Consider the following 20,131-nt stretch of genomic DNA (forward strand, 5'->3'; position numbering starts at 1 on the left):
TCACCCTGTCCCACAAATGCCTCTTGTTTATAATTACAAAAAAAGGGGAGAGAAAAAGGTGTCGTTTTAAAAATAAAGCGTAAGAAAATAATAATAAACTCTTTGTGCAAGAATTTGGTACCTTCATTGGGCTCAATGGCACCGTTTGGTTTGCTGCGTTCTTTGCCTTTTGGGTTTGTCGTTCGTAAAGCACAGCGTGGAGCAAAGGCAGAAGATGTTAGTTTATTCAACAGAGGGAGAGGCCTCGACTTATAATAATAATGATGATAAAGTTGGAAGGGACCTTGGAGGCCATCTAGTCCAACCCCCTGATGAGGCAGGAAACCCTACACCATTTCGGACAAATGGCTGTCCAGTTTCTTCTTAAAAACTTCCAGTGTTGGCGCATTCACCGCTTCTGGAGGCAGGTTGTTCCACTGGTTCATTGTCCTGACTGTCAGGAAGTTTCTCCTTAGTTCTAGGTTGCTTCTCTCCTTGGTTAGTTTCCACCCGTTGCATGACCGTTCACAGTTGCAGTGGCGCTGAAAACAGAGACGTGTGGCCGATCCTCACGCTTAGGACAGTCAAGGGATCAAAATTCAAGCGTTGTTCTGTGGTCACGTGGCTGCCATTTGGTGGCTTTTTCGGCTGGCTTCATTGTGGGAAGCCGAATTCAATTAACGACCGCTCAATTCACTTAGAAAATATAGACTAGAGCTGGAAGGGACCTTGGAGGTCTTCTAGTCCAGCCCCCTGCTCAAGCAGGAGAACCTACACCACCTCAGACAAGTGACTGTCCAGTCTCTTCTTAAAAACCTCCAGTGATGGAGCAGCCACGATTTCTGGTGGCAAGCTGTTCCACTGGTTGGTTTTCCTCACTGTCAGGAAGTTTCTCCTTAATTCCAGGTTGCTTCTCTCCTTGATTGGTTTCAAAACCATTGTTTCTCATCCTTCCCTCTGGTGCTTTGGAGAATAATTTGATCCCCTCTGCCTTGTGGCAGCCCCTCAGATACTGGAACACTGCTATCATGTCATCCCTATTTCTTCTTTTTTTTTAGACTAGCCCACAGGTCGGTAACCTGCGGCTCCGGAGCCGCATGCGGCTCGTTGAGCCTTCCCCTGTGGCTCCCAGCCTCCTCTGCCATTTGCAGACAGAGACAGAGACAGAGAAAGGCACTTGCGCTTCCCTGCTTCTCTGTCTGTCTGTCTGTCTCTCTCTCTGTCTCTGTCTCTGTCTCTCTCTCTGTGTGTGTGTGTGTGTAAAAGAGAATGGACTCACGGTGTTCTCCCACAAGCTGAAAAGCTTTTTGGGCGGGGCTCCTCCCTTTGCTGCGTCTCTGCAGGAAGCAGGAAGGGCAGGAGAGAGCTAGCTAGCCCAGCTATGCTGACTCAGGAATTCTGGGAGTTGAAGTCCATGAGTCATAAAAGAGCCGAGGTTGCCTACCCCTGAGCTTGTTGGAGAACAGCTTGAAGCCAGCTTGCCAGGTGAGCAGAAGATCGGAGAGAGGGAGGGGGGGAGAGAGAGAGAGAGAGAGAGAGAGGGAGGAAGGGAGAGAGAGAGGAAAGAGAGAGAGAGAAAGAAAGAGAGTCGGGGAAGATGATTGGCAGACCAAGGGCAAAAAGAGAGAGAGAGGGAGGGAGAGAGAGAGACAGAGAGAGAGAGACCCTTTTGACATCTAAATTGAATAATAAAGGTAAAAAAGGATACATGCAGTGTTATCTTCATTTTCAATTGCCAGGAGACTCTGAATTCTAGTCCCACCTTAGGCACGAGACTGACTGGGTGACTTTGGGCCAATCCCCAGGAGACTATGCATTCTAGTCCTGCCTTAGGCATGAAAGCAGGCTGGGTGACTTTGGGCCAATCACCAGGAGACGGTGAGTTCTAGTCCCGCCTTAGGCACGAAAGTCGGCTGGGTGACTTTGGGCCAATCACCAGGAGACGGTGAGTTCTAGTCCCGCCTTAGGCACGAAAGCCGGCTGGGTGACTTTGGGCCAATCACCAGGAGACGGTGAGTTCTAGTCCCGCCTTAGGCACGAAAGCCAGCTGGGTGACTTTGGGCCAATCACCAGGAGATGGTGAGTTCTAGTCCCACTATATGAATGATTGCAAGTACCTGCAGTCAAGTTCCATAATTATGGTGCCTGCCATGATAAGATTGAGAAGGATTGAGAAGAAAGAGCTGGCCCTGATCTTTCAGGCCACTCTGTCACTGTCCTTCATACCTGCCAGGTGAAACTTATCCCCATGAACGTGACAGATAGTTTCCATGGTTCCTTTCCGATGACACACGGAAACTGATTTCACAGATGACCTTGTTAGCAGAGCCCGATCAGGCAGAAGGACGAAGCGATGACGGTTTTGGTCTAGGAAGCATGTCAAGTCCACCTTCGACCCCAGAAGCTCCATGGGGGACTTTGGGCCAGCCGTTCTCCCTCTCTCAGGACCACCTAAACCGTGGTGGCGCAGTGGTCAGAATGCAGTATTGCAGGCTAACTCTGCCCACTGCCCACTGTCAGCAGTTCAATCCTAACCGGCTCACGGTCGACTCAGCCTTCCATCCTTCCAAGGCTGGCAAAATGAGAACCCAGATTGTGAGGGGCAATATGCTGACTCTGTAAACCTGAACAGTTAGAACAATTAAAACCAATGGAACAGCTTGCCACCAGACGTTGTGGGAGCTTCATCGCTGGAAGCTTTCAAGAAGAGACTGGACGGCCATCTGTCAGAAATGGCGCAGGGTCTCCTGCTTGGCTGGGGGGGGGGGTTGGACTAGATGACCTCCAAGGTCCCTTCCAACTCTGTTATTCTAACTCTAATTCTATACCCCGTAGCGTTTATAAAGTAGCTTTCGACTCACGACCACCACGGGCCCCCAAATGAGCGCCCTAAGTGAGCTTTGTCCCATTTCATGACCACTGCCGTTGCTAAGTTAGGAACACACGGTTGTTAAGTGAATCCAGCTCCCCCATTCGCACTTTGCTTGTCGGAAGGTTGCAAAAGGGGATCACATGACCCTCTGGGACACTGCAACTGTCGTTAATGTGAGCCGTTTGCCAACTATGAAGAGCGGCTGCAGGCTTTGGGTTTAGCTAGTCTAGAGAAAAGAAGGACTAAGGGTGACAGGATAGCAGCCTTCCAATATCTCAGGGGCTGCCCCAAAGAAGAGGGAGTCAAGCTCTTCTCCAAAGCGCCTGAAGGCAGGACAGAAGCAACGGATGGAAACTGATCAAGGAGAGAAGCAACCTAGAACTAAGGAGAAACTTCCTGACAGGGAGAACAATTAATCAATGGAACAGAACTTCAGAGGTTTTGGGCACTCCATCACTGGAGGTTTTTAAGAAGAGACTGGACAGCCATCTATCTGAAATGGTACAGGGTCTCCTGCTTGAGCAGGGGGTTGGACTAGAAGATCTCCAAGGTCCCCTTATTCTATTCTATTCTATTCTATTCTATTCTAGTCTAGTCTAGTCTAGTCTAGTCTAGTCTAGTCTAGTCTAGTCTAGTCTAGTCTGTAATTCTGTTCTATTCTATTCTGTAATTCTATTCTATTCTATTCTATTCTGTAATTCTATTCTATTCTATTCTATTCTATTCTATTCTGTAATTCTATTCTGTTCTATTCTATTCTGTAATTCTATTCTATTCTATTCTATTCTATAATTCTATTCTATTCTATTCTATTCTATTCTATTCTATTCTATTCTGTAATTCTATTCTGTAATTCTATTCTGTAATTCTATTCTATTCTGTAATTCTATTCTATTCTATTCTATTCTATTCTATTCTATTCTATTCTATTCTATTCTATTCTAATTCTATTCACACGATAGCAGTATTCCAGTATCTGAGGGGCTGCCACAAAGAAGAGGGGGTCAAGTTATTCTCCAATGCACCAGAGGGCAGGACGAGAAACAATGGTTGGAAACTAATCAAGGAGAGAAGCTGGAAACTAATTAGGGAGAAACTTCCTAACTGTGAGGACAATCAACCCGTGGAACAGCTGGCCTCCAGAAGTCGCGGGCGCTCCATCCCTGGAGGTTTTCAAGAAGAGACTGGACAGCCACTTGACTGAGACGGTGTAGGTTCTCCTGCTTGAGCAGGGGGCTGGACTAGAAGACCTCCAAGGTCCCTTCCAGCGCTGGTCTTGAAACGTCCAGTTGCACCCCCTCTCTGTATCCGCCCCCCCGCCGACTGCTCTGTGCCGTCTTTGGCAAATGCGGCAGGCTGTCCCCTGCGGAGCGCACATCAAGCACATCAATTGCTTTGACTGCGAGTAAGATTAAAAGCTCTTTGAAGAGACTCGGCTATTAGAGGGAAGACACACAGCGGTAAAAAGCTCCTTTTTATTGATCCAGCACCCGGTTCAGCTCTGTATCAAAAAGGGGAATACCAGCAGATTTTAATGGGAGGCTGGTATTAGGGCCATACCAAATTTTTCCATATTATCCCTAAAGGAGACCCCAAGGATTATTGCGGTAGAACTCAATTTAACACCACAAGGGAGACTAAAACTTTTCATTGTTAAGCCGCGCCCAGTTTTAGCACCTTTCTTTTGAAGCGGTTGTTAAGCAAATCACTGCAGTTCTTAAGTGAATCAGAGTTTACTTGACTGTGGAGACGGTGAGTTCCAGTTCCACCATAGCCGTGACAGCCGACCGGGTGACTTTGGGTCAATCTCCAGGAGACAGTGAGTTCTAGTTTCTCCTTAGCCATGAAAGCCGACTGCTCAAGTATTTGAAGGATACTGAATAGAATAGAATAGAACAGAAAACATAGAATAGAACAAAATAGAATATAAAATATAAAATAGAAATAGAAATAGAAATAGAAAATAGAATAGTTCTGGGCAAGAAGAAAACTCCTTACCAACTATAGCAAGGGTAGGCAACTTTGGCTCTTTTATGACTCGTGGACTTCAACTCCCAGAATTCCTGAGCCAGCATGGGGGAACTGTGGCCCCCTTTATGACTCGTGGACTTCAACTCCCAGAATTCCTGAGCCAGCATGGCTCAGCTTGGAAACCTCTCCCTTTCCCCTCAGCATGGCTGGCTCAGGAATTCTGTGGGCAGGCGGGGTGGGGGATGGGGTGGGGTGGGGTGGCAGCGAAGCAGGGGCAGGGCAGGGGGTGGATCGGGGACGGGACCAGTTTTTGGGCACTCGGTCTCTAAAAGGTTCGCCATCACTGCTCTAGAAAGAGTGCAGAGAAGAGCCACAAAGATGATCAGGGGACTGGAGGCTGAAACGTATAAGGAACGGTTGCTGGAATCGGGAATGTCCAGTTTAATGAAGATAAGGACAAGGGGGGACATGATAGCAGTGTTCTAATATCTCAGCGGCTGCCACAAAGAAGAGGGAGTCAAGCTATTGTCCAAGGCGCCTGAAGGCAGGACAAGAAGCAACGGATGGAAACTAACCAAGGAGAGAAGCAACCTAGAACTAAGGAGAAACTTCCTGACTGTGAGAACAATTAACTGTTGGAACAACCTGCCTCCAGAAGCGGTGAATGCTCCAACACTGGAAGTTGTTAAGAAGAGACTGGACAGCCATTTGTCTGAAATGGTATAGGATTTCCTGCCTGAGCAGGGCGTTGGACTAGATGACCTCCAAAGTCCCTTCCAACTTTTGTTGTTGTTAATTGCGAAGTCGTGTCCGACCCATCGCGACCCCATGGACCACGTTCCTCCAGGCCTTCCTGTCCTCTACCATCTTCTGAAGTCCATTTAAGCTCACGCCTACTGCTTCAGTGACTCCATCCAGCCACCTCATTCTCCTGTCATCCTCTTCTTCTTCCAACTTTATTATTATTATTATTATTATTATTATTATTATTATTATTATTATTATTATTATTATTATTATTATCTTTTATTCATTAAACATGAACCTCAGTCAACTGAACATTTAAATTGGCTGGCACTGATGGTTGATGGTTATTATTATTATTATTACTTCACAACCATGTCACTAATTTTAACACGGCAGGGATTCAGTCAACGGGGGCTAGAAAAAACGTAAAACTCAGGTAACCAACGTCTCCCTTAGCAACCAGCAGTAAATTCTGGGCTCAGCTGTGGTTGTTGAGGGCTGCCCGTGCTCTCCGCGTGCGTCACTCCACTAGGAAACAGGAGAGAACTCCTTAACGGTGGGCAAGCAATTTGCAGAAATAAGAGATCTTCCCCAAGGATGCTGCAAACGGTTGCTAGGAAACGGGAGTTAGCTGCTTTTGCATCCAAAGGATTCCGGCAAGAACGATGGAGAATTCGGGAGACCCAATGAGACAGCTTCATACTGGAAGGGGTTGGCTAATTAAAACTTAATCCCACCTCCTGACACTCGCCCCCCAATCTGTCCAGTTCCCATCTTTGCCATCTGGGATTACGGGTAATCCTCGACTTACGGCAACTGATTTCAGTCGCTAAACGAGACAAGTTGTTCAGCGAGTTTTGCCCCGTTTTACGACTCTTCTTGCCACAGTTGTTAAATGAATCACTGCAGTTGTTAAGCCGGTAACATGGACTTTGCTCGTCCGAAGGTGGCAAAAGGGGATCACATGACCCCGGGGCAGTGCGACCGTTGTAACTACGAGTCAAGTGTCTGCATTTTGATCAGGTGACCACCGGGAAGCTGCAACGGTTGTTAAGTGTGAAAAGTCCCTTCGTCGTAGCCTCGGTCACTAAATGAACTCTTGTAAGTCACAAGGCTTACCTGTACTGGTTTTATTTCATGATTTTTATCTGCTGGGTTTCTATGATGGATGATTTTAATGTTTTTTTTTTAACCCTTTAATGCTTTGATGCTATAAGGCTAAGCCGTCCAGAAGTAATAATAATAATAAAGTTGGAGGGAACCTTAGTGGTCATCTAGTCCAACCTGATGCTCAGGCAGGAAACCCTATACCATTTCAGACAAATGGCTGTCCAGTCTCTTCTTAAAAACTTCCAGTGTTGGAGCATTCGCAGCTTCTGGAGGCAGGTAGTTCCACTGGTTAATTGTTCTGTCAGGAAGTTTCTCCTTAGTTCTAGGTTGCTTCTCTCCTTGATTAGTTTCCATCAGTTGCTTCTTGTCCTGCCTTCAGGTGTTTTGGAGAATAGCTTGACTCCCTCTTCTTTGGGGCAGCCCCTGAGATATTGGAAGACTATCATGTCTCCCCTCGTCCTTCTCTTCATTAAACTAGGCTGACCCAATTCCAGCAACCGTTCCTTATGCTTCAGCCTCCAGTCCCCTAATCATCTTTGTTGCTCTTCTCTGCCCTCCTTCTAAAGTCTCAACATCTTTTTTACATCGTGGTGACCAAAACTGGATGCCGTATTCCAAGTGTGGCCTTACCAAGGCCTTGTAAAGTGGTATTAAGACTTTACGTGATCCTGATTCTATCCCTCTGTTAATGCAGCCCAGCACTGTGTTGGCCTTTTTGGCAGCTGCAGCACACGGCTGGCTCCTATTTAAGTGATATGTCCACTAGGACTCCCAGATCCTTCTCACAGTTGCTACTATTGAGCAAGGTACCCCCTATACTATACCTGTACATTTGGTGTTGGCGTTGGATAAGAGCTGGGTAGCAAATAAATTTCATAAATAAATTTGCTTTGAGAGGCTGCAGATCGAGGTTCGTTGTTCATTTTATTAGCTTTTTTTTTAAGGCAACAATGAATTGCAACCTGTAATGGAGACATTGGTGAGGAAGCCTTTCCAGGTGGAATTGGGCACCAAGGTGGCAGTGTTACCTACCAGCAAAACCAGTTCGCTCGAGCCAGCTTTGGGGGGGGGGTGTATACTTATGTGGTTGTGTTGTGCTTGAAGATGGAGGGTAGGATTGGAAATTTAGCCTCGCTAACGCAACTCTTTCACCCAACCTCCATGTCCACTCCCCAAAGCAAGTCAGCAGCTGGAAGCCTTGGGCCAAATATTGCCCGTTAGCTGTTCAATCTCCAGATCAAGGTATCTGGCCACCTTCAAGCTCTCGTTTCAGTTTCTCCACACTCCATGAAGTTGTGGCAAGGGAGGGGGGAATTGAGGGGGCTGGAAGTGAAGAAGAGGGGGGCACAGTTTGCTGGTCTACATCCCCATCAAAGTTTTGGCAGCATGTCAACAAAACCCCCCGTACGGGAGGACCATTCCTTTCCACGATAAATCGGAAGGAGCCGTAAAGAGGAGACAGGAAGATGTTGGTGGCAGACCTACCCTTTTGTAGCCCTACCATGTTTCATTTCAAATTGGTCTGAGATTAAACCAGGTTAACAGCCCTGATATACAGAATCTTCCCCGGAGGGGCTACATGGCTCCCAGCATTTGAAAACAAGTTCTCAGATTTTTAAACACGGCTGATCTTGGGGCACACAACGGTGGATCACCAGATTTACGTCCCGGATGGAGCGAACGTTAAAATGCTGGAGGGGGGAAGAAAGAGAGAAAGGCAGAGACTGAAAGGATAACTGTGCTGTTTCTCTTTGGGTTTATAGGAAGGGGACTAAAACCCGGGGGCCAGGAGAGAAAACCACTGCATAACAGGCCAACTCTGTCCCACGTCTGGATAAATGTCAGATGTCAATCTGCTGGGAAAGAGATGTTGAATCTCTGCCGTTGTCACATGAACATGTCGTCATAGTCCGGAGGGCGAAGATGGTCAGGATTAGGCCTGAAAGAGGAACAAATGTCAGAGCATGCACAGATAATCCAAAAATAAACCCAGTAAACAGTGATCTTATATTAAATGATGGTTTATCTTATACTATCTACAATGTTATGCACCAGGAACAAAATACACACACGTGCTAATGCAGCAGGATCCAACACACCACAGTTACAGCAGGAAAGAGAAGAGAAACAACAGCAGCAGAGCCTTCCCTTTTATACAAAGCTCTTAAAGGGACACAGACCCTGCTGAGTCATTCACATCAGTACATCTTACATTACATAAGCCAGTTAGCTTTTACATCAGTGCCTTGACAACAAAGAATGCTTTAGGTCAAGGGCTCTCCAAACGTGGCCGTTTTTTAGACTGGCGGACTTCAACTCCCAGAATTCCTCAGCCAGCCATGCTGAAATATGGACCAGGAAGCAGACCTTCTCTGTGGTGGCCCCCACAACATGGAACAGGCTGCCCCCCCCTCAAAGGTAACCGTGATTCATCTTGTATGGCGATTCCAGAAGACAATAAAGATTGTGCTTTAGAAGTGAATATGTGTTGCTCAAGGTTGAACAATGGAATCCTTGGTGCTCTCTGAGCTGGGTGCTTTTCTTGCAGATGTTTCATGGCCCAACTAGGTAACATCATCAGTGCTGGAAGGGAGTGGGGTGTGTGGAGAGGAGGAAGAGGAGGAGGAGGAGGAGCAGGAGGTGGTGGATGACTGTGGGGTCCTTGGTGCTCTCTGAGCTTGATGGTTTTCTTGCAGAAATTTCATGACCCGATTAGGTAACATCATCAGTGCTGTTTATATAAACAGTGGACAATTCGCTCTCTTCTAGCACTGATGTTGTTATCTAGTTGGGTCATGAAAGATCTGCAAGAAAACCACCAGGCTCAGAGAGCACCAAGGACCCAACAGTCCTCCTCTTCCTCTCCACAAACACGACCCCCTTCCAGCACTGATGATGTTACCTAGTTTGGTAATGAAATGTCTGCAAGAAAACCACCAAGCTCAGAGAGCACTAAAGAGCCAGAGTCCTCTCTGCAAACTCCATTCCCTTCTAGCACTGATGATGTTACCTAGTTTGGTAACAAAAGGTCTGTAATAAAACAATCCAGCTCAGAGAGCACCAAGGACCCACACAGTTAAGTTTATTTATTTATTTGATTTTTACAGCCAGCCATCTCAGCAACCGATTCTCAGAAAGATGTACTTTTGCCTTCAAAATATTTTTCATTTTGCTTATTTTTACAAAAAAATTTTTTGCCTACTTTATTTATTTCGATGAGATGGGCAGCTAAAAATGGGATAAACAAATCAAAGAAGTAAAACGTTTTGCTTTACGACTCGGTTTTGCTTTACTTTTAGCCTTTTTGGCTTCTTTCTACTTTTAAAAGTTTTTCAAATATTTCAGGGGGTTTCGGCTTTTCAAAATACGGCCGATACGGTCTTTATGAATTTATTGCAATTTCTACGTTTTCCCCCAGGCCTTGCAAACTCGAGGGGATTATGGTCTTCAATGTGGTTTAAGGACATTTTGGGTTGGTTTTTTTTAATTGATGATTTAGCACCGAGATGGTTGATTGAAGCAGGAGGGAAATGCTGTCGAATAAATACATAATCCTAGGATAAATCCTGCAGTTGCGTTTACGTCAGATGCTTAACTCAGTTAGGGAGCTAATCTGTAGCCAGCAATCCCAGGCCATATGGATAAGCTGGGTTAAAACACGCTAAGCCACAAAACTAGTAGAACCGATCAAAATTAACCAAGGCCCAGATTAATTGTGGCACCCCTGAAGGCAGGTATGCACATAAATTACGGCATCTGAAATCAAATGTCAAGATAGTCCTTGACTTATGACTGCAACTGAGCCCAGAATTTCTGTCGCTAAGCGAGGCCATTGTTAAGTGTGTTTCCCCCGAGTTTTACAACCTTTCTCGCCACAGTTTGTTAAGTGAAACACGATCCCGGGACATTGCGACCGTCGTAAATATGAGTCAGTTGCCAAGGGGCTGAATTTTGATCCCGCGACCACGGGGAGGCTGCAATGGTCGTTAAGTGTGAAAAGCGGACCTAAGTCAGTTTTCCCCCCAGTGCCGTCGTATCTTCAAACGGTCACTAAATGAACTGTCGTAATTTGAGGACTGCCCGTATTTTTCTTTTGATTCCCGTGGGCACATTCCTAAATTTTAAGGCAGAATTTAGATTTAAGTTGTCCTCAATTTACAACTGATTGGATTAGTGACCGTTTGAAATTACGATTGATCAAAGAAAAAGGCGCAGGAAGTTCTAGACTTAACTTACAACTATTTGTAAAAGTTTAGCATCAATGTGTGTTGAAGATTCTCAACAAGAGCAAAAGGAAGACATTTTGAAAATTCAATTTTTCAGCAATTCGATGCAACAGAACTTCCGCCATACTTACCCACTCCGGCCGGCCCCCGGGGGTCCAAACGGGTCAAACCTGGCCCCGGGAGGAACGGAGCCAGGGGGGAGTCTGCTGGGGAGCCCAGAAGAGGGGTCCAGAACAGGATTCCGAAATCCTGACCGAAGCGGATCAAAGATCATTCCTCCTCCGCCTCGGCCGCTGAGCAAGAGAATCGAGAGTGAATTAGAGGCAGTTTGGTCTAGTGGTTAAAGCAGCAGGTTAGAAACCAGGAGATGGTAAGTTCTAGTCCTGCCCGTTAGGCAGAAAAGCCAACTGGGTGACTTTGGGGAATCACCAGGAGACTGGGAGTTCTAATCCTTCCTTAGGCATGAAAGCCGGCTGGGTGACTTTGGGCCAATCACCAGGAGATTGGGAGTTCTAGTCCTTCTCTAGGCATTAAAGCTGGCTGGGTGACTTTGGACCAATCACCGGGAGACGGTGAGTTCCAATCCTTCCTTAGGCATGAAAGCTGGCTGGGTGCGTTTGGGCCAATCACTGGGAGACTGGGAGTTCTAGTCCGTCCTTAGGTATGAAAGTTGGCTGGGTGAGTTTGGGCCAATCACTGGGAGACTGGGAGTTCTAGTCCTTCCTTAGGCATGAAAGCTGGCTGGGTGACTTTGGGCCAATCACTGGGAGACTGGGAGTTCTAGTTCTTCCTTAGGCATGAAAGCTGGCTGGGTGAGTTTGGGTCAATCACCATGAGACAGTGAATTCTAGCCCTGGCATAAATATGAAAGCCATCTGGGTGACTTTGGATCAATCACCAGGAGACTGGGAGTTCTAGTCCTTCCTTAGGCATGAAAGCTGGCTGGGTGACTTTGGGCCAATCACTGGGAGACTGGGAGTTCTAGTCCTTCCTTAGGTATGAAAGCTGGCTGGGTGAGTTTGGGTCAATCACCAGGAGACAGTGAATTCTAGCCCTGGCATAAATATGAAAGCCATCTGGGTGACTTTGGGCCAATCACTGGGAGACTGGGAGTTCTAGTCCTTCCTTAGGCACAAAAGCTGGCTGGGTGACTTTGGACCAATCACAGGAGACTGGGAGTTCTAGTCCTATCTTAGACATGAAAGCTGGCTGAATAACTTTGAGCCGATCACTAGGAGATGGAGAGTTCTAGTCCTGCCTTATTCAGGTATGCCAAGTGGGTGACTTTGGGCCAGTCGCCAGGAGACAGTAAATTGTAGTCCTGTCTTAGACATAAAAGCCAGCTGGGTGACTTTGGGCCAATCACTAGGAGACGGTGAGTTCTAGTCCTGGCTTAGGCACAAATACTGTCTGCATGACTTTGGGCCAATCATTCTCCCATCTCACAAGGTTGTTTTGGGGAAAATAAGAGAAAGAAAATTAGTATCACCATCTTGAGGTATTTTTTAAAGTAATAAAAGCGAGCGATGGGTTGGTTGACCACCTGCCCAAGGAAGCTTCTAGCTACCTGGGGAATTCTGGGAACTGAAGTCCACCCATCTGAAAGTCGCTAAGGTTGAGAAATGTGGAAGAACTGTAAAAAAGACAACCCTCCATGTGAGGAACCGACTTACCCCAAAGGATCCAGATCTTGTCTGCCGATATCAAACGGACTGAGTGGATCTGGCCTAAAACAGAACTCATTTTCATTACACTATCGGACATTAGGACCCTGAAATAGGGTGAAATGGAGACCCTCCTTGGCATTATAAAACCCCGGTGAGGCCACACCTGGAATATTACAGCCAATTTTGGTCACCATATCACAAAAAGGATGTTGAGAGTTTGAAAAAAATCCAGAGAAGAGCAACTAAGATGATCAAAGGCCTGGAGACTAAAACATTCGAAGAACGGCTACGGGACTTCTATTCTATTCTATTCTATTCTATTCTATTCTATTTCATATATTCTATTCTATTCTATTCTATTCTATATACTCCATTCCATTCCATATTTTCTATTCTATTCTATTCTATTCTATTCTATTCTATTCTATTCTATTCTATTCTATTCTATTCTATTCTATTCTATTCCATTCCATTCACATAGCGTGCCTCCCATCATTCTAGTCCTCAATGAGGGCCACCGATCCACAAATTAGGTGCGGTCAGCCCACCAGAAGCACAAGGCACTCACCAGTTGGGCTGCCGGCTGCCATGAGGATGTCGAGGTGGGATCCAGAGAGGGTCGTGGTCAGGAGGATTGGGTGGGGAGGGGTTCCTCTCCCGTTTTGGCTCTTCCTCCTTGGCGTTGCTTTGCCGCTTCGAGGTTTCAAAAGGGGAGATTATGTGATGCACAATCTGGGTCTGCAACTCCTCCACGTTCCGATACACCCTGTAAAAAGGGCAAGGAAGAAAAAGAGTCACCAGGAAGGCCAGGAAACACACAGTCCTCGACTTACGACCTTTCGTTTAACGTCCGTTCCAAATTATGACGGCCTTGGAAAAAAATGGGATTTATGACCTGTCCTCAAACTTAACAACTGTCACAATATAGATTGGGAGAGACCTGGCTCAAAAACAGCAACTGTGAGAGGGACCTTGGAGTCCTAGTGGACGATCGCTTGACCGTGAGCCAGCCGTGTGCAGCAGCAGCCAAAAAAGCTAACACAATCCTGGGTTGTATAAACAGAGTCATAGAATCAAGATCACATGAAGGGTTAATACCACTTTACAAGGCCTTGGTAAGGCCACACTTGGAATACTGCAGCCAATTTTGGTCACCGTATCACAAAAAAGATGTTGAGAGTTTGGAAAAAATTCAGAGAAGAGTAGTTAAGATGATCCAAAGCCTGGAGACTAAAACATACGAAGAACGGCTACGGGACTTGGGTTTGGCTAGTCTAAAGAAAAGAAGAAATAGGGGAGACATGATAGCAGCGTTCCAGTATCTGAGGGGCTGCCACAAAGAAGAGGGGGGTCCCGTTATTCTCCAAAGCACCAGAGGGAAGAACGAGAAACAACGGTTGGAAACTGATCAAGGAGAGAAGCAACCTGGAATTAAGGAGAAACTTCCTGACAGTGAGGACAATTAACCAGTGGAACAGCCTGCCACCAGAAATCGTGGGCGCTCCATCGTTGAAAGTTTTTAAGAAGAGACTGGACAGCCATTTGTCTGAGACGGCGTAGCTTCTCCTGCTTGAGCAGGGGGCTGGACTAGAAGACCTCCAAGGTCACTTCCAGCTTCTATTCTATTCTACCACTGCAGTGACAGGGTGGATGCTTGGCAACTGGTTCACATTTACGACCAGTTGCCGCATCCTGGGGTCACGTAATCACCTTCCCAGTTGGTTCCCCACCATAAACAACAATTGGATTCAGTGAACAATCACCTGATTTGATTAACCTCCATGGGGATTTGACCCTGATAAACACGGCCATCAATTTGATTCTGGTCACAAGATGACTTGCTTTGCGATGGTGCTGATTTAGGACGGAAATTCCAGTCCTAATGACGGTTGTAAATGGAGGACTACCTGTAACTGGGTGACTTTGGGCCAATCACCAGGAGACTGGGAATTCTAATCCTGGCACAAATATGAAAGCCATCTGGGTGACCTTGGGCCAATCACCAGGAGACTGGGAATTCTAATCCTGGCATAAACATAAAAGCCATCTGGTGACTTTGGGCCAATCACCAGGAGACAGGGAATTCTAGTTCTGGCATAAACATGAAAGCCATCTGGGTGACTTTGGGCCAATCACCAGGAGACAGGGAATTCTAGTTCTGGCATAAACATAAAAGCCATCTGGGTGACCTTGGGTCAATCACCAGGAGATAGTGAATTCCAGTTCTGGCATAAACATAAAAGTCATCTGGTGACTTTGGGCCAATCACCAGGAGACAGTGAATTCTAGTTCTGGCATAAACATGAAAGCCATCTGGGTGATTTTGGGCCAATCACCAGGAGACAGTGAATTCTAGTTCTGGCATAAACATGAAAGCCATCTGGGTGACTTTGGGTCAATCACCAGGAGACAGTGAGTTCTAGTTCTGTCATAAACATGAAAGCCATCTGGGTGACTTTGGGCCAATCACCAGGAGACTGTGAATTCTAGTTCTGGCATAAACATAAAAGCCATCTGGGTGACCTTGGGCCAATCACCAGGAGACAGTGAATTCTAGTTCTGGCATAAACATGAAAGCCATCTGGGTGATTTTGGGCCAATCACCAGGAGACCATGAATTCAAATTCTGCCTCGGCCATGAAAGCCAGCTGGCTGAATTGGGTCCATCATTAGGAGGCAATGAGTTCTAGTCCCACCATAGACATGAAAGCCGGCTGGGTATAACCATTGGCCCAATAGGAGGAAGGAGTATTTGGTATGTTCGCTGCTTTTGAGTTATTTATAAAAATAATAAAGGCGGAATATAAATCAAAATAAAGTCCAGGCTTACACTGCACAGATCCCAGGAACCCATGCAGCAGTGTGAGAAAAGACACCATTTTATGCCAACCCAACATTTTTCAGAGCCCCTCGTCAGATATATGAAAAGAACTTCAATCACCTGTCAAAATCGGCCAGATGTTCTGGGTCAATGTAGTCGGTCACTTTCAAGGTGAGATCCGCCACTTTCTGTGTTTTGGGATCCTGGATGGAGAGGGACAGAAACAACAGGGAAGCAGGAAGCTGAACGCCACGTAGGGTGTCCTAAAAGTGCTTCCCCCCCCCCCAAAAGGCAACTGGTCTTTCTTTTTTCTTTGAAAACCTTTTGCAAGGTTCTTCCAACTTGGCCCTTTTATGACTTGTGGACTTCAACTCCCAGAATTCCTCAGCCAGCAATGCCAGCTGTGCTGGGGAATTCTGGGAGCTGAAGTCCACCCCATCTTAAAGTGGTCAAGGTGGAGGAACGCTGGGCTAGAAGCTGGTGTCTTTCGCACTCCAAATGTTTGCTAGGCATTGGGAGAAGAATGGGGTGACCTGGCAGGTGGTACTCCCAGACCTATGTGTCACTCCCTTCCGGCTTCTGCTCCAGGTTCAAAAGAGACCAAAACCTTTAGGGCAGCCAATGACCAGTCCATAAGAGGTTGATTGCTTTGGGTTTACATCTCCATCCTTCAGGAGAAGAGTTAGGTACGGTGGCTTCTTCCCCTTTAGGGGAGCACGGATCAGTGCCCCCCCCCCAAAGCAGCCTCACCATGACGTTGAGAATGATGCTGTTGTCCATCAAAATGGCTTTCACCAGCAGGTCGTGAGAATCGTCCTTCAGCCGGTAGCGCAGAGTGTAGAGTTCCTTGTCGGCATTCCAGCCGGCGGGCAGCATTTCCGACTTCCTCTCGTTGGCGCCTGGCTGTAAGAAGACCCCAGGCAGAGGGCCCCGTTAAATGGGGGGTCCTTGGTGCTCTCTGAGTTTGTTTTCTTGCAGACATTTTATGACCCTACTAGATAATAGAATCAGTGCTAGGAGGGAGGAGGAGGAGGAGGGAGGAGGAGGAGGAGGGAGGAGGAGAACTGTAGGGTCCTTGGTGCTCTCTGAGCTTGGTGGTTTTCTTGCAGACATTTCATGATCCGGCTAGGTAACTTCATCAGTGCTACAAGGGAGGGATGTTTGTAGAGAGAAGGAGGAGGAGGAGGAGGAGGAGGAGAGCTACTATGGGCTCCTTGGTGCTCCCTGAACTTGGTGGTTTTCTAGCAGACATTTCATGACCCAACTAGGGAACATCATCAGTCTTAGAAGGGAGTGGGGTTTGCTCTGTTTATATGAACACCAGTGAATAACAGTTTATATGAAAAATAAAATAAAAATAAAATAAAATATAAAACAAAATATAAAATAAAATAAAATAAAATAAAAAATAAAATAAAATATAAAACAAAACAAAATATAAAATAAAATATAAATAAATAAATTAATTAAATAAATAAAAATAAATATCATCAGTCTTAGAAGGGAGTGGGGTTTGCTGTTTATATGAACACCAGTAAATAACAGTTTATATGAAAAATAAAATTTAAAAAATAAAATATAAAATAAAATATAAAACAAAACAAAATAAAAAATAAAATAAAAATAAAAAATAAATAAAATAAATAAATAAAAATATCATCAGTCTTAAAAGGGTGTGGGGTTTGCTGTTTATATGAACACCAGTAAATAACAGTTTATATGAAAAATAAAATAAAAATAAAATAAAAAATAAAAAATAAAATATAAAACAAAACAAAATATAAAATAAAAATAATATAAAATATAAAACAAAACAAAATATAAAATAAAAATAAAAATAAAATAAAAATAAAAATAAAATAAAAAATAAAATAAAAATAATAAATAAAATAAAATAAAATAAATATCATCAGTCTTAGAAGGGAGTGGGGTTTGCTTTGTTTATATGAACACCAGTAAATAACAGTTTATATGAAAAATAAAATAAAAGAAATAAAATAATAAAATAAAATATAGAACAAAACAAAAAATAAAAATAATAAAAATAAAATAAAAAATAAATAAAATAAAACTGTCCATGGCACCTGAATTTCTGAAGCATTGGCTGGAAACATTGCTTAAGGTTTTGTCACCCCGCCCCCCATCAAGGCAGTCCTGCTTAGTGGTGACCCCTGAAATATGGGCTCCCTTCTCAGAACCGGCACCCTTCTTATTATGGGATTTTTTGCAGAGCTGTAAAGATTATTTTCATATTTCAGGTGGTTAGTTTGCAGTTTGGAAAACTGGGCCATTTTGTGCAATGCTTATATGGATTTTATGTAGACAGGGCTGTGGTTTTCATGTGTCACTTTAAAATATCTGGACTTCAACTCCCAGAATCCCTCAGCCAGAAATGCATTCTAGGAGCTGAAGTCCAGACATGTTAAAAGCAGCTCAGATTGAAAAGCTTTTAGATCAGGGCTCTTCAAACTTGGCCCTTTTATGACTGGTGGACTTCAACTCCCAGAATTCCTCAGCCAGGCACGCTGGCTGAGGAATTCTGGGAGTTGAAGTCCACAAGTCATAAAAGGACCAAGTTTGAAGATCCCTGTTCTATAGAATATATAAGGCAGGTATGAGTATTTTGAGGAAATCTTGAAGGAACATTCTGGAAAAAAAGAGTAAATAGAGGCCTAGTTCAGATTTTTGTTGGCTGCTTTGTGGCTCCATAGCTGGAAGATAGATAATTATCACTAAATGTAGCATGCCTGGCTGAGGAATTCTGGGAGTTGAAGTCCACACATCATAAAAGGGCCAAGTTTGAAGACCCCTGGTTTAGGACTACATACCTGTATTACATTCTTTATGAGGGGGAAAAAAAGCAGAAATCTTACCCTTGTTCTACATTTAGTGATAATTATGTGTCTTCCAGCTGTGGAGCCACAAAGCAGCCAACAAAAATCTGAACTAGGCCTCTTATCTACTCTTTGTTTCCAGAATGTTTCTTCAAGATTTCCTCAAAATACTCATACCTGCCTTATATATTCTATAGCAGGGGTCTTCAGACTTGGCCTTTTTATGACTGGTGGACTTCAACTCCCAGAATTCCTCAGCCAGCAATGCATTCTGGGAGCTGAAGTCCAGCCCTCTTAAAGGTGCTAAAGTTGAGAAACAACAACCCAGATCCTTGAGTTCCTTCATAGTTTCCAGTCTTAAACCTTATCTATCACCTGAGTCTTGGGAACTGGATGGATTGCTTAAATTAATTAATTCTATATACTGCCCATCTTCTCCATAGGGCAATTACCGGATAGTAGGTAGATGGATGCCTTATTAATAATCGACAAATTAATCAATGAAGGAGAATATTTGTAGCACAGGGCTGACATGAGGGGTCCTTGGTGAACTCTGAGCTTGCTTGTTTTCTTGCAGACGTTTTATGACCCAACTAGGTAACATCATCAGTTTTAGAAGGGAGTGGGATGTGTGGGAAGGGGAGGAGGAGGAAAAACTACGGGGGTCCTTGTGCTCTCCGAGTTGCTTGTTTTCTTGCAGACGTTTCATGACCCAACTAGGCAACATCATCAGTGCCACTGGAGTGATGATGGCTAGCACGGACGACGTTACCTAGTTGGGTCCTGAAACGTCTGCAAGAAAACCAGCAAGCTCAGAGAGTACTAAGGGTCCCACACTTCTCCTCCTCCTCCTCTTCCTCCTCCCCCCAATCCCCACTCCTTTCTAGCACTGATGATGTTTCCTAGCTGGGTCACGAAACGTCTGCAAGAAAACCACCCAGCCCAGAGAGCAACAAGGACCCCACAGTCCTCCTCCTCCTCCTCCTCCCAGCAACCCCCCCTCCCCTTCCAGCACTGACGCTGTTCCTTAGCTGGGTCCCGAAACGTCTGCAAGGAAACCAGCAAGCTCAGAGAGCGCCCAGGACCCCCGGTTGACCAATGAATTTCATCAATAAAAAAAATAAAATTAAAATGAATCCAAAACGAAGACACGGCTTCGCTTTCGTTTTTCTTTAAAACAAAAAAAAATCCAAAATAATGCACTCCGTCCCATTTCCCCCAAAACTTTCCCCTCCCACCCCCACCATCCCCGGAATGCACGGGGGGAAAAAAAGGGGGGGGGAGAGAGGGACGCGCGAGGCCCGGATCCGAAGCGCCCGCCTTGCTTTGACGGGCCAGGCAGGAGTTGCAAGCGGGCGCCCTCCTTGCAGCAGCCCTTTCTGCGCGCTGCCCCGGACGGATCTCGGCCTGCGCGTGGCTTAGAGAGTGGGGGGGGGGGGGGAAGGACGTGTGTGGGGGGGTCTCACCTGATCCCCGGGCCCGAGGCAGCGATAGTCGCGCGTGATCAGCTTCCAATGCACGAAGCAGAGCAAGGCGTCCTGCGCGCAGCCCAGCTCGGGCGCCACCGAGGTGTAGAGCAGCTCCAAGCCGGCCATGGTGCCTCCTCCTCCGCCCCTGCAAAACAAGGGCTCGGGAAGGAGACGAAGGCCCGGCTCTGCCCCGGCCAGACCCGCCTCCTCGTCCGGGAAAGCGAAAGTAGCCGACGGAGAAGCGTCCCCGCCCAGCCCCGGCGCTCCGCCTTCCCCGGCGCGCAACAGAGCCATCAGCTGGGATGCTGCGAGGAGTCTCCTCCCCAACCCTCCCCGCCCCGGCTGAGACTGCAGCGCCCATGCTCCGCAGCCCGGCCGGGGGTAGGGGGTGGATAGGTGGGTGGGGAGGATGGGCTGGAGGTTGCAGCCTGGAGC

General features: G+C 46.0%; 1 protein-coding gene across 1 annotated transcript; it reads right to left on the reverse strand.

Moving 5' to 3' along the window:
* Window positions 1-8,414: 8,414 nt before the first annotated feature.
* Window positions 8,415-19,906, reverse strand: PSMF1 (proteasome inhibitor subunit 1). Its single transcript, XM_015823774.1, has 7 exons — window positions 19,694-19,906; window positions 16,144-16,296; window positions 15,514-15,596; window positions 13,141-13,338; window positions 12,579-12,632; window positions 11,037-11,198; window positions 8,415-8,618 (listed from the first exon to the last, which is right to left on the reverse strand). Exons 1-7 carry the CDS (start codon window positions 19,820-19,822, stop codon window positions 8,567-8,569), a joined length of 831 nt encoding a protein of 276 aa, XP_015679260.1. The 5' UTR covers window positions 19,823-19,906; the 3' UTR covers window positions 8,415-8,566.
* Between the last annotated feature and the right edge of the window lie 225 nt (window positions 19,907-20,131).

This window comes from Protobothrops mucrosquamatus, unplaced genomic scaffold, assembly GCF_001527695.2.
Source record: "Protobothrops mucrosquamatus isolate PMUCROS unplaced genomic scaffold, P.Mucros_1.0 scaffold1980, whole genome shotgun sequence".
NCBI classification, from domain to species: Eukaryota; Metazoa; Chordata; class Lepidosauria; order Squamata; family Viperidae; genus Protobothrops; species Protobothrops mucrosquamatus.